At 38.6% G+C, this 15,317-nt stretch overlaps 1 protein-coding gene across 1 annotated transcript in view; it reads left to right on the top strand.

The window, feature by feature from the left end:
- ppef2a (protein phosphatase with EF-hand domain 2a) overlaps positions 1-14,256 on the top strand; it is a 14,732-nt gene extending 476 nt beyond the window's left edge. The window contains exons 2-17 of the mRNA XM_079474983.1: positions 1,074-1,133; positions 1,799-1,926; positions 2,009-2,063; positions 2,145-2,320; positions 2,409-2,523; positions 2,599-2,645; positions 2,723-2,889; positions 3,817-3,853; positions 4,866-5,015; positions 5,086-5,433; positions 5,596-5,781; positions 11,544-11,686; positions 11,893-11,999; positions 12,146-12,309; positions 12,392-12,479; positions 12,764-14,256. Of these exons, the coding sequence (XP_079331109.1) occupies positions 1,082-1,133; positions 1,799-1,926; positions 2,009-2,063; positions 2,145-2,320; positions 2,409-2,523; positions 2,599-2,645; positions 2,723-2,889; positions 3,817-3,853; positions 4,866-5,015; positions 5,086-5,433; positions 5,596-5,781; positions 11,544-11,686; positions 11,893-11,999; positions 12,146-12,309; positions 12,392-12,479; positions 12,764-13,155 (2,355 nt within the window). The 5' untranslated portion in view covers positions 1,074-1,081 and the 3' untranslated portion in view covers positions 13,156-14,256. The remainder of the gene's footprint in view (positions 1-1,073; positions 1,134-1,798; positions 1,927-2,008; positions 2,064-2,144; positions 2,321-2,408; positions 2,524-2,598; positions 2,646-2,722; positions 2,890-3,816; positions 3,854-4,865; positions 5,016-5,085; positions 5,434-5,595; positions 5,782-11,543; positions 11,687-11,892; positions 12,000-12,145; positions 12,310-12,391; positions 12,480-12,763) is intronic.
- The last annotated feature ends 1,061 nt before the right edge of the window (positions 14,257-15,317 follow it).

Here is a 15,317-nt window from a genome sequence, read left to right as displayed (position 1 = left end):
TTTTATGTTTATTTTATAATGCTTTATGACTTCATGCTTAATATATTTAAAATTTCACAGTTTTTCATTGTTGCAAAGCAGCTTTACAATAAATACAGTTCAAGCAGTGGATCATATATATTTTAAATACATAAATTATATGGTATAGAAACATGGTATTATTTGTGATTTAAGTTGCACATAAAATGTTAAGCTATGACTATTTACAAAAAATATTTATATTACGTTATATTAAGACATGAAGGTGTAACCAGCCGAAGACTCATTTGGAAAGTTTGTTTTAAAAGAAAGTCACTACAATTTGTACAAGAAATATGTTTATAGGGAAACTTGTTTTCTATTTATTAGGAATAAAAATAATAGTCTTATTTCTTTCATTTGAATACAAACGAATAAACACGTTAATATCAATCAAAATATGCATCTCTTAAATATAAAATAAATGTATAAATATATAAATCTTAATGTTTTTGAAACCATCCTTGCTAGTTTAATTTTAAAGCTGGCGTGTTTGCTTACAGTAAGCTATTTATAATTGTTTATGATGTCCATGATCCTAGGACCTAGGTATTCAGGGCACTTTTTAAATAAATATAACCAAGCCCTACTGATGATACGTTGGTTTTCTCCAGATAGTTTCCCCTTTGAAGGTTTGTTTAGAGTCAGTGACAGACTGAAGCGTCAGAGCTTTCACAGGAACACAGGTGTGTGTTGACATCGTCTGGTCTGTAAAGATGAGGATTGAGGCCAGTCTGTGGTCAGTGCAATAGAGGAATGAACTCAGATTAACTCACTCTCTCCATCTTCTTAACCTACACAACAGTGTGACATTTGGTGGAGTGTTCATGTCAAAAGCTGTGCGATATGTTGATTTCCGTTTAACCATTTTAATTGCCATTACCATTGTATTAGCTGGTCTGAGTTATAGGTATTATAGTGAATTACTAATAAAATTGATTCATTTTCGTTTATAGTTTGTTTTAACTTCTTAAACTCTCCCCCACCATTATTAAACAAAAATGCTATTAGATGTTATTTATGTAATGAAAAATATATTTTCTTTCTGTTTTCAGGGGAAGCTATGGGGTGTGGGGTGACAAAAACAAGTGAATTCAATAAAAGACATGACCGAGGTAAAACACTTACAATGTGGCCAGTGATGTTTGCAGTCAGTTTAAATAACATACACCGTATAAAATATTGTATGCCGTTATTTCTTGTTCTACAGAAATAACCTGTATAGCAGTTTCACCTGTAAAATTACTTGTTTTCCCTGTTTTTTTACCGTATTTAAAAAAATCATTTTCAGTTTTTACATTATACGTCGAAAATCCGTAAAAACAAATAACAGAAATATTCAGCTAAATGACAGGGGTTATTTATAGTGAAGGCTATATATGGATGGAGTTCAAAATGTTTATTTGGTTTAAATATTTGATTATTTAATCGACTTTTAAAATTATAAAACAGATGGAATCCTCATCTTAGGTGAGATTTATCCAGTCCAAATATTATCAACCTTGTTTTTAATTTTATTTTAAATTTGAACAAAGTTGTTGTGTTATTCATGTGCAATGTCAATAAGTATGAGTTACACGTTTATATGTAACAAATGTTCATGTTTTTCTTTATGCAGCGGCCATAAGTAAGTAAAAGTCATTTGTAAATCTGAGAAAATTAGTTTTTTCAATTGGGGCCTGTGGTTATAGCATCTTGACCTGAAATGACTGCACTACCACAACCACATTTTACTTATAAACCATAGTGGAGATGGTATAGTGATTCTGTTCTCTCAAAGCAATGAAGGCTGCGGTGGTGATCCAGCGTTGGTACAGACAGTATATGGCCCGTATGGAGGTGAGACGCAGATATACCTGGAACATCTTCCAGTCCATGGAGTACTTGGACCTTCAAGACCAAATCAAAGTATGAATTAAATAATGAACTTGTGACGGAAATGTGAAAACTGAACTAATGTGCTCAATGATTTTATGTCATTTGTTTACAGTTGTACAACTTTCTCGGCTACCTGGTGGATAACTTTACTCCATCCAGCAGTGAACGTACAAAAGTCCTGTCCACACAATTTACACAGCTCCTTTAAAAAAACTGTGTAAACATATCCCACATATTCTTTCCTTTAGGAAACCTGATCTCACATATCTTCAGAGAGAATGAGGTGTGTCGAGATGCAGAGTGGGAGAGGTATTTCAGCTACACTAATATTGAAGTGCCGGACATCTACTCTGGCCCCAGGTTAACCTTTCCACTAGACATGGCTCAAGTTGCTAATCTTGCAGAGGCCTTCAAAAACAAACAAGTAGCGATGCTTTTCTAAAAAAAATGTACATATAAATCTGTGATCGTCCTCATCTTTAACCACGCACCCTTCTGGCTTCTCCAAGCAGCAGCTTCACTCACGTTACGTCCTTCAGCTTCTTCTGGAAACGTGGAAGCTCCTCCGGGTTTTGCCAAACATCAACCGGGTCTCCACATGCCATAGCAAAGAAATCACAATCTGTGGTGAGTGCCTGAAACGTTCTTGTAACTCTTCTGTCGTGACATTATGAAGTGCCACTTCTGAAAACTTTATTTCAGGGGATTTACACGGCCAGTTAGAGGACTTGCTACTTATATTTTACAAGGTAAGTTACTGAACCGTTACACACAGATAGGAGCTTGAAAAAACTGTTGTCTGAAGATTTGGATTTGTTTCTTCCAGAATGGAATGCCATCACTGGAGAAACCCTACATTTTTAATGGAGACTATGTGGACAGAGGCAAAGATTCAATTGAGATTCTCCTCATATTGTTCGCGTTCCTACTTGTATATCCTGGAAACGTTTATCTTAACCGAGGAAACCATGAAGACCACATAATTAATTTGAGGTAATAGACGAAAACATGCATTCAGTTACATAATTGTTACGAGGGCTTGATGAATGAGGATCTAAGTGCAGCTTAAACTAACAGCTGAAGCTATAAAACAAAGTCCACAAAACGGGAGCAGGGGAGCAGGGGAGCAGGGGGACAGGGGGGCAGGGGGGCAGGGGGACAGGGGGACAGGGGGACAGGGTGAGGGGGACAGGGGTAAGGAAACACCGAAGTACAGTCCAAGGTCATACATGAGACGCAGGGTGTTAATAAAGACTTCGCAATGATTGAAAGAACAGACCAGGCTTATGTAGACAGAAGTGACAAGGTTAACTACAAAACAGGTGAGGGTGATCAACATAATAAGTCCAGCAAAGGGTTACGGGAAATGTAGTTTGCCGTGACAGTCTGAGTGATGGGGACAGTGCCCTCTTGTGGAGCAAGCGGGCACTGCAGATGTCAGACGTTACATTTATAAAGATTCTAAAAAATAATAACAGAACTTGACATTTTCGTACACTCATAAAAAAATGTGGTGGGCTCAGTAAATATCACAAAAATAAGCAGCTATATGAACTCAATAAAATCTTTTTAAATCATTCATGATTTGACATTAAAAATGTACTAAAAATCTTTCAACATTTTTTACTTACAATCTTGTTTACAATTTTTTAAAGTTTACAAAGCTTTAAAGTTTACTTAAGTTTATGTAAATCTCAGTAACATTTTTTGGAGTGTACTCACCTGAATTCTACTGTTTATAGTTAGAATAATAAAAATACTTGCAAGATCTTGCAAGGAAGAGCTTTTATTAGTTTTAATAGCTCTTTAATTACTCTTTGTAAATCTGAATTCATATTAAGAACATCTTTGATTATGCTTATTTAATATTAAGTACACTTTCCTAATTGTTCCTAATTAAGTTTCACCTTTCCTTTAAAGGTATGGCTTCACCAAAGAAGTGTTGAAGAAATACAAGGTAGGATAATGTTGCCATATTTTTCTTACAGAAAAGAAGTTTATTCAAGTGTGCTACTAGAAGAAGTTAAAACAAGAAAGTAGTTTTAGTCTACTCTTTATACTTCTCAGTAAATCTTTGTTGCGTAATAATTGCGTTCTCAAAGTTTACTACATTTGCATTTAAATTATACTTAGTGGTACAGTGTAAATATCAGGACAATTTAATCGCAAATAGTGTGGAAAAAGTACACTTATTAATACACATAAAGTATACTTAAACATGTACTTGAATTTGATAAAATTAAGTAGGGATATCCCAACCCTTTCTTTCCACAAACAGCTTCTATTTATTGCAAGTGGCCGACTCAGGCATCAGGCTTAGTGTTTAAAAGTAGAAACTGTTCAGCTCTGTTGCGGTTATTTTTACAGACATGTGGGTCAGCCTATGTTAAGAGGATTACACTCACTACGGCAAAAAGGATGGACTCGAGGATGATAAATGTTATTTTACGCGTTAAATGAGCAAAGACAACACAAAACAGCAAATGAAGAAGAACATTGAGCTGTAACAATTCTGTCAAATTACAGTTTTTTACATTATTTTTGAAGAACGTCATTGTACATTGAATTTAGGAGTTAAAAGTTTAGTTCACCTAGAATTTACACTTTTCTGAATGTATTTACACGCATGCCATCCTAGAGGTAAATTACTTCATAACTTCAGCTTAAAACAAACAATTATATTAAAATGTCATGTTATCTAAATATCTATATAAATATATATGTATATCATATATGAGACTCAAAATGGTAAAATTACAAAAGCACAAACATCCATCATTAAAGGATGTATATTTTATGTACTGCAAAGGCCTATATGCCATATATTTGTTAGATTTACTCCGTAAATAAGAAGCAATTTAATTATCTTAATTCATTTTTCACAAGCTCGGTTCTTTAGATTTAGTTCTGCTCTGAATTTCACATCACGTTTGAAATGATTTGATTTCAATATCTGTCCATCCTTTAAGATGCACGGAAAGCGTATCCTCAAGTTACTTCAGAAGATCTTCAGCTGGCTGCCGTTGTTGACGGTGATTGATCACAGAGTGCTGGTGGTCCATGGAGGCATCTCAGACTCCACTGATCTCTCTCTGGTAGCTCGAGTCGACAGACACAAGGTGAGTCACATAAATATTCAGCATGTCTTTGAAACCCAAACCTATAACTGTGACCCCTTGCTTTCTCTAGTATGTCTCTGCCCTGAGGCCTCCAAAGAAGAGCAGTGCTTCCCGCACTAACCTGTACACACCTGCTGAGGTCTACGATGAGATGATGATCTCTAAAAACAGACGGGGTTCCCTGATGTTTCCCAAACAGTTCGGCTCTCGAGACAGTTTCCAGACACGCTCTCTTCAGAACTTCTCATCGGCCATTGCTCGAACCGTCGAGGAGGAACTGGAGATCCGCCGCAGGCAAGCGGAGTTCAGTCTCTCCAGCTTCAGCAGGTCTCAACAAATCCTCAACTCGTCTTTGTCATCCGAGTCTGAACAAGATACCTCAGAATTCACAAATACTAACAACGAGGAGTGGAAACAGGTAAGTTATATGTGTTATTGCGGTTAAAGGGAAATTTTAATCATGTCATTCAAGATAAGCAAAATGTGAATAAATTATAATATCAATGGACACCTATAAAATCAAATAACCAAGAAACATTATTTGCACAGCTAATGGTTGGTTTGCATTCTGTCTGATCAGATTTTGGACCTGCTGTGGAGTGACCCCATGTCTCAGGACGGTTGTATTCCCAATGAGATCAGAGGAGGAGGATGTTACTGGGGTCCTGATGTCACAGAGGACTTTCTGAACAGAAACAACCTCCAGCTCATCATCCGTTCACATGAGTGCAAGCAGGACGGTTACGAGTTCTGCCATAATCGTAAGGTGAGAGAGGTGATACGTGGGTGAGTTGTTTAAGACTAAATAAATGGCGGTGTATGGTCTTTGGAAACTGGGTTTAACACTGTTAAATACAATGTAGTGTGTTTAGATATTTGGCTATTAAGTGTTGATTTAATGTTATTTTAGTTGTATTTTAATATGTGGCAGACAAGATCTTAAAAAACTTCATGATTGTTGGTGCAAACATTTCAATATGAATTGTGGAAATTATATTTCCTATTTTAATTTCATGTTCTTTTCACACTTTTTTTCACACACGGAGAGTATTTTTCCACTATTTGTTTTATATTTTAGCTTATTGTTAGAGCCATTTTGATAATTCAAGCCGAATCGATTTTACAGCTGCACTGCATTGTCAGACCAACGAATGGTACTCATGTGGAATTATTCAGGAAAGAATGAGACAAATATATGTATTAGTCCTGTTACATAAAACATAATATCAAATACATATCAAAAGAAAAGTGATACACAAAATTGCCAGTCTAAAAAACACAACTATATTTTTTAATGCACAAACTGGAACAAATTATTAGTATTTAACAGGTCTAAATCATTAATTGGATGAGAAATGTTTTAACATTCCCAAAAATATTTTTTGCATACATTTTACTTGCACAAAACAAAATTTGTCATATAAAATATAATATACTAAAACAATATCTTTTGTATAACAATATTGATTACAATATTTCTTGCTGTTGCACATTTTTTTGTTTTTGCACAAATTTGCCCCATCCGTTTGTCTCTGTCACACCTGCTGAAATCTCCTAGAAACACAGAAAATCACACATGACTCACTAAACCAACACAACACACAACAATCTTCTCCAATAATGAAATGTTGATGTGATGACAGACAGCATGAGGACTGACCTCAGAGTGCAGAAAAGCAGGAGATCATTGGTGGTGGGGCAGCTTAGACCTCTGAGGCTCCAACAACCGCTCAGTTTATTGAACCAAAAACCCCAAAGAGTCCTCTGTGATTGGTCAGAGGAACTCACCTGCTGCTGTAGAGAAAGTGATTTGTGAGGACACTTTCATAAAGAGTATAAGAGAATAAGACCATGAAATGTATTTGAATCATTCAAACAGAAATCACTAAACAGCTGTGAAATATTTTAGTACCTGCTGCACATCAGCCCGTGTCACAATGGTCACTTCATCAGCTCTGACAGGTGAGATGTGCAGCGTTTGAGAGGCTGGTTGAAAAAACACACAACAATCAAAAACTCACAAAACTATACGTGTAAACTTATAAAACCACTGAATGAACTCAGACCCACCCTTGTGCAGAGAAGCCCCCGTCTCCTTCAAGGTGGTCAACACTGGCTGTTTGGTAAATGGAGCTGAGGGCTGGACTGTATCGGCTACAATTTGGTCACCTGACCAGGAGAAGGACATTGATTGGCTTTTAAGATCTATTAAACTGTGTGACTGATGTCATGTGGAGAAAATGACCTGTGATTTCCGGTATAATAAGAACGGGGTTACTCACTCTCAGGAACAGCCTGTATTGCCAGGCGAGGGCTGCATGTGTCCTCAGAGGTCCTCCTCGCTTGACCCGCAATCGTGTTAAAGAAGAGGAGCTGCTCACCTGTGGCAGATAAATGAGAACGTGTCAGAATAATGCAGCAGATGTACAGAACTGAAGTGGAAGATGGATGGAGACTCACTGAAAAGAAGAAGATCCTCCTGGATTCTTACGATCACAGTTATGGTGTCATCAGAGGAGCAGCAGAACACAGACACAAAGGCACCGTCCATAACCACCATCACCTGAGAAGAGAACAGATGTGTTTTATCAATGCTTTTTAAACTCACAATTATTTCTAAAAGGTTGCATGCGTCAATAACAGTTACATCCTTGACAAATGAAGAGATTTCTCATACCTTGGAGATGTTCACATTTCTAGTCACACCCAAACCGTTACCAAACCTGTCTTGAACCGCTGCAACGGCACCGCAGGTCTCCGACACTCCAGGAGCATCAGTGGCTTGGTCAGGTGTCATCTCTGACAGTTCCAGGTTACCAGTCTAAAACAACAAGATCATGAATTAAATATGATGCCGTAATAAATAAAACAATGATTGTGATCGTTCAGTATCTGACAGAGGAATTGGATGAGCACTGACCGGCATGCACGGCGGCTCCGAGTCAAACGTGTCTGACAGCAGTGGAGAGACCAATAGGAGGAACCGCTCACCTGTGACAGTAGAAACACATTCCGTATGACAGAGTAAAACTACTGAGAACACGAGCAAAGAATGATTTTACTAATAACTATTAGAAATATGAAGACTGAATCTAACAGGCCATTCAGGGATGTAAAGAGGAGCTACTCACACTGTGGTAGGACACCATCTGCATACAGGCGACGGCTGGGCACAACCTCAAGATGACTGATGTCTGACTGCCGCACGGCACTGATATCAGACTGAAAACCATAAAGAATAATTCTACCTTATTGAAAAACTCCATCACTCAGAGTCTGTTAAGGGGTTTGGATGAGCATTAACCCGCATGCAGAGCACCTGAGTGTCCAAAAGCAGTGGAGACACCAGGAGAACGAGACTCTCACCTGTGACAGTTCAGACAGACTCAGTATATCAGAGAACACAACAAACACATGATGGAATATGTGACAGACCGGACATCATTGAGAGATGTAAACCTGAGCTACTCACATTGAGGCATCACACCATCAGCATACCGGCGACTGCTGGACACAAGACAGCTGGAGAGATGGCCGAACAGCTGCTGACCGGCATTGTTACGAGTCTGTACAAAAGAACACATCGTTACATTTATTCAGCTATTTGTTCTCTTACACAACCAGATTGACTTTAAAACCATTTACATTTATTCCAGAAATATTTTATTCAGTGGACACTATGAAACTGACCGTGACTTACAGTGAATTCAAGGAGTCAAAACCATGACTTTAGCTACAGGAACACCATGTATAAAATTACACATCTGACCTTCGGAACAACAGCACCAAAGTCTCCAGATAGCGGAGAGCTCAAGGTGTCTGATGTTCCAGAAGCATCAGTGGTCTGAGACATTAATTCTGGCAGCTCCTGGTTCACAATCGGCATGTCGGGCACCGCTGAGTCTAACAGCAGCGGAGAGACCAGCGAGACAAGACTCTCACCTGTGACAGAAGAGACCAAAGAATGATGCTAAGAGCAGCGGAAACATGAGGGTTGAAATAACACACCATCATTTAAAAACGTTCTTACACTTAGGCAGGAGACCCACGGCATCCCGACGACAGCTGGACACAAGCCGAATGAAGCTGGCGGGCTGCTGACTGGCATTGCTGATAACCTGTGAAAGACACAGAATTATGATCAAAATGTGCATAAGGATTTCTTTTATTGTACATTTCTGCTTGACATGTTCTGACCTGTGGAACAACCCCAAAGTGTCCTGAAGGGAGCAGCGACTGGTTTTCAGGAGGTGATACACAGTCGCTGACAGACACTGGCGTATCCATGACCCGAGAGAAGGCCACATTCAGCCGTCTGCTGGCAATGACACGTCCGTCCATTGCAGAAACGGCTCGAGCTGCAGCTTCAGGGCTCATGAAACACACAAAGCCGAACCCTCGGCTGCGCCCGCCGTTCCTCACCACCTGAAAACAGTCACCAAAACATCTGGAGGTCACGTGATGTATTTTATCTGCTTGAAATGTAAATCACAGAAAACAGTACCGAGTATAAACTCTGTTAAATGTCTCCTGTTCCTTTAAATAATAAGCATCTTACCGTAGCATTGGTGACGGTCCCGAACGAGGCAAACACTCTGAGCAGCTGGTGGTCCCTCCAACTGTAGGGCAGATTGTTGACATAGAGATGCACTCCCTGTAAACACAAGTCAAATGAGTCTAATGAGAAACATTTCATGTGCACTAAAGATCTGATCGCTAATAAAGGGTTTTGTGATGGATACCGGGAAGAGGCTTTTGTAGTCCTTCTTCATGCGGTCGGGGTTGGATTCCCTCTCTGCCTGACGCTCCTGGAATGATCTGAAGTGGCTGATGGACCTGTCGACACAAACAAACACTGTCAGTCCATCACATTCAGTTGAAGAAGTTTACAAGTACTGTTAACATTACATTTGGCAGTCAAGCTTACACTGTTTGATCATTCAGCATCATCCCATTGAGTTCCTGAATGGCTCTTTCAGCGGCTTCGTAGGAGTCAAAATGAACGAAACCATATCCTCTGGAGCCATTCTCACCAGCAACCACCTTAAGGATAAGAGACATTTGTCCGGATAAGCATCAAACCCTGATGGATGTTTAACTCGGAATAACAGAAGGTAATACAAGTCAGTGACCTTGCAGGATAAGATGGTGCCGTAATGAGAGAAGGTGTCGTGAAGTGCCAGGCTGTTGATGTCCTTTGCCAGGCCCTGAATGATAATGTTGCCAACGCCGGTGGTCCTCAGTGCCTTGTTTCTATCGGCCCACATGATGCGCATGGGCAGACCCATGAGGAGACTGAACATTAAGAAATCCATTGCATGTTCAGCTAAAATAAAACAACCATATAATCCTGATTAGATCAGTTCATGATAAATAATGTAAAGCCAAACGATGTACATTTTTCTAACTGAACTCACCGTCCGAGCGGTTGACAAAATGAACAAATCCGTAACCCAGAGACCTGAATGTGTTTCTGTCTCTACACACTCGGGTGAAGTGGATCGGGCCAAACGGAATGAATCTGTCGTACAGCATGACCTCTGACACCTGCAGGTGAAGACCACCGACGTACAGAGAGGCCACGTGAGCAGATGCAGATGTCATCTTCAGATGTCCGGAAGACACTTAACGTTAACTGGAAATATGTCGATGGAAGAAATATTTCACAGAAACTCTGAATTCAGATTTCTTGATCAAAAGAGAATGAGATTGAATTAATATCGGTGTAAATAATAGAAATCCGGAGATAAATCACACGACGAATATCTGCGAGCAGCTGATCGATCGATGTGGTGTTTAAAAAGTTTATTTCGAATGTAAATAACATGACGTCATCGCTGGTGCCAGTGCGATGCGCGCACCTTAAACAAAAAACAAACAAACAAACAAAATATATATATAAGGTCTAATCTAGAGTTGTTTAATATTTTAAACAAACATTTTTTTACATTTTCATAACTTTGTTGTACCCTAGCTGTAATAATAATAATAATAATTCCCGTAATAATCTTTATTTTCTTCCTAACAATTTTGTGCCTGACCTGAAATCCGTGAACATCTTTGCACTTTTTTCTGTGGAATTCCTTTTAATTGTGTAACATTGCTGTAATTACAATACATTTTATGAATTTAGACAGAAATTGACATTATAATGCGCGTGAACGAGAGCTCTGTCGCGCACGAGCCTTCACTACACTACGGCGTGTCGTGCAGTCAGTCGGCGCTAGGTGGGAGTGTTTCATTCATTTTGCTAAAAGAAACACTCGTTTCTAATGCAATGGATGACAAATCTCTTTGAACTTTCTTTAAACATAAATAAAGTGTTTTATTTGGTTTTATTGTGTTATGCTTATAATTCTTTATTTCTCTCAATGTATCACTTTTTTAACCAAACTAAATTCAAGGGCCCAGTGCATTTTTTCTTCTTTTGGGGAAATATGGTCCACTTTTGTTTCTGTTGTCCAAATATTGCATAATAAATATTAATGTTTCACAACAATCTCACTTATTTTAAAATGTGATTTTCAGGTCCTCACCATTTTTTCAGCCTCGAACTACTATGAGGTTGGCAGCAACAGAGGAGCTTTTATCAGACTTGGTCCTGATCTAGTGCCTTACTTTGTTCAGTATCAAGCCACCAGTATGACCCGCGGCCTGAGCTTTTCACAGAGGTAACAAAACAGATGAAGATGCCTTCACCCATCCAACAAAGGATGTGATTTTCTTTCAAAATATAATATATAGCATTCGGGATGACGTTCATTAAAGATTAAAGTGGTTTGTTTATATTCATATTGTCTGTTTTCCTTTATTTCAGTGTCAATATTGATTTGTTGTACAGTTTCATTTCTGCTCTTTCTGTCTTGTATTGTTTCAGCATGAAACGCACAGAGCACACGGCTCTGAAGGTCCTGCGAGAGCAACTGTTTGCGAACAAGTCTGATCTCATCAGTGCCTTTCAGGAGTCTGATAAGGAGAAGACAGGTACCGATACTTCCTTAAATAACCTTTTATTGTCTATGGCTGATAAATTGTGTTTTAGTGTTTTTTCTGCATTTCTTCTCTAATGTACAATCACATTAAATCCATTCCGATCTGCGATTTGGAAGAAATAATCTTTGTTCTCGCAGGACTGATCTCTTTGGACAACTGGGCCGCTGCTATAGAGCGTGTTCTGCACTTGGATCTTCCCTGGCGTGTCCTCCAAACCCAGTTAGTGTCCAACACCTCTGACAACCTGCTGGACTATCACACCTGGTTCCGTGACCTCGCCCTGAAAAAGCCAGGATGTGAGGTAATGAATGTATTTCGCTTTATTTAAAAAATGGATCTTCTGAGCTTTTGATTGACTGTTTACGTTTTACTTTGCAAAAAAGCACATTGAACAGACTTTACTGGAGGCACTGTACAGACACCGATCCACCATGGAGACCATCTTTAGAATAGTGGACACAGATAATTCAGGTATGGGAAAATGTGTTTTGATGAGTAAATTTGTGATTTATTTGCTATGTGTCTAAAAAATAATGATTGCAAATGAAAAGTAATGAATTGCACATTGCATATATTAAGTTATTAGTTTTTTGAAAGTTAATTGGACAAAAATGTTATTACAGATTCTCAATTTTCCTTAAGCGATATAAATAAAGGTATAAAAAATTATTAATACTGGCAAACAAAACAGTTGGAGAAAGTACATGAAGCAGGTCCTGATGCTGTACAGATGTTTGTGCTTATGCATCTCACAGGGTTCATCACTTTTGAGGATTTCCGCCAGACGTTGAAACTGCTCAGTGCCTATCTGAAAATGGAGATTTCTGAAGAGGCCGTCAATGAGCTGGTTATCAACACAGACACTAATAATGACGGGAGCATTGACATCGATGAGTTCATGGAGGCTTTTCGACTGGTGGACAAAAGCAGGCTTGAGAGAGGCAGGAGTCTATTAAAGTTAAAGCAAGAAAATCAGGACCCTCCTCAAGAGGAGCAAAGCCCACAGACTGCAGATCAACAGACTGCAGGTTCACTAACTGCTGATTCTTTAGATTCACAGACTAGAGACTCTTCTGGTTTACAGAGAGCAGATTCTTCATATTTACAAACTGGAACTTCTAAAGATTTGTATTTCATTTCTGTGTAAATGTGCTGATTATGCAAGTTATGTAGCTGAAATTCATTTTAAGAGGGGCGTGTTGACATTGGGTCGTGTACTATCACACGAAACAAATCCACGCCGTAAAACAGACCCGACAAAAAGCCATGCCGCATGCTGATGTTTTTTTGTTATTCAAACAGGGTGTCTGTTAGATGGGTTACGGCTTTCAAAGGAATACTTGCGCAGATTGCACGGCTGAAAATACATTTTCAGGATGTGCAGTAGTTGCTGAATCAGAGCAACATTTTGCTTAGCCATGACATAATAGAAAGAAGTTATTAGCATCTATCAGTGGTGGAAAATGTACTTGTAAAATAGTTATATTTTTGTGAAAAAGTACAGCTATTACACCAATAAAGGCTATTATTGTAAATGTCACCTATGAAATTGTTTTAAAAATACTTAAAGTCCGAGTAAAGTGACATTAAAATATGTGTTACATGACAGAAAGGTGTGTTATTAACCACCCAGGCAAATGTGAATGGAGAAAAAACATCCAGGTAAATAAAATAAGTTTTCAAAATCTTGAAAGAAATAGACAGGACTCTGATCTCAAACGCTGGGGGCGTGTCGGCTGTCGCCACAGAAACCACGCCCAGTCGCGGGAAAGCCGCTGTTGTCATGACACCGTTTCTCAACTTTCAAAACCGCCAGGGGCGGGGCCATGCATCCATGCACGCTCGGACGCCCGTTTCGTCATCGAGTGAACTTTTTAGGCCCGCCCAGAAAATCCTGAACACAGAATTGGTGAAAAAAACGGTAATTTCTAACTCCACAATTAGTATTATATACTTCTGAGTCTTTGTAACGTGTTTCAGCAATATATTTCTAAAATTTATGTGTTTAGATTTTTTTATCTGAAATTTCTTCACCCGGTCTTTAAGTATCCAAAAGTTAAACTATGCATTAAAACCTGAATTAAAATTCCGATACGTGTTACAGTTTTTCTCAATTGTTTACACACTTTTTCTGAAATCATGCCTCATACTCTCAGAACTCTACACACAAATAAAAAAAAACACAAACACAATGGGCAAAACCCCTCAATTCTCCTGCAAAATGAAACTTCACATTCAAAACAATGTTCTTTCTTCTCAAAATGGTATTTTGTTTTCAAATGACACACACAAACCATCATATGAATAGATATTTATGTGAACCGGTTGAACACTGATGTGCTCTTTATAAAACACTATGATGAATGGAAAACACTTCTCCATTCATCATTATGACTTTGCTCTTTATATGGTTCAGTGTTACACTTACTACAGACATAAATATAAAATAGTTTTTATAGTCAGAACACACAAATAAACGGTAACACATATATTTTATTTTTCCAACAAAGAGAATGTACAGTGTACATCCCAACCAACGCAAAGTGGCACATACAGTGGTGTACATACAAAACAACAGAAGAATTGACTGTATACAGTTACAGTAAAAAACTATGCTGCATCTTCTCTTGGGTTTGGGTCTGAACACAGCACCTCATCCACATCACAAGCAATGTTTTTCAGTCCAGCCATGAAAAGCATCAGGTGCTATATCTCCACATGCATCTTCCATAGCTTGGAGAAAGCGTTTGTGACAGGTGTTTACACATGTGATGACTCAGTGTGCATATTTGAATGGAAGTGTGTTCCTTGTGAAAACAAGAGATTTTTCTGCCCGAAAATTGCAGGAATTGTGCTTGTAGTTTAGCAGAATTGGTTCAGGTGGTTGGTGAATGAGTTACATGTTGTGGTCATTGTGTCTCAAGTACCAATATTTGTGCGTAAACAATCGAGAAAAACTGTAACAGTAAGTCATTTCTAAACAGGAACTTTTTAAGATTTGAAGCATTTCTAAAATGATTATGTCTATTTTATGCCAGCAGGAGGCGCATCAGTATTATAAAAAAGCCTCGAGTTAGCAGAACATGTTGTTCTGTATTTGTCGGTTGGTTCGGCCTCAGTGATTATAGTTTTTTGTCAGCACAGACACAGAGAGAGACAGACAGCACATTGTGTGGGTGGGAAAAGGTCTGAACAACATGAAAGCGCACGAGTCCTCACATGTCTGCTGAATCGTGACACATCATGGGAAAACTTTTCATTCCTGGTTTTCTGTGATCTCCCATAGAATCAACACACCTTCCTGTAGTT

Source organism: Barbatula barbatula (genome assembly GCF_947034865.1).
Source record: "Barbatula barbatula genome assembly, chromosome: 2".
Classification (NCBI taxonomy): domain Eukaryota; kingdom Metazoa; phylum Chordata; class Actinopteri; order Cypriniformes; family Nemacheilidae; genus Barbatula; species Barbatula barbatula.
Note: the sequence above shows the minus strand (reverse complement) of the source record. Positions and strands in the feature narration are given on the sequence as shown.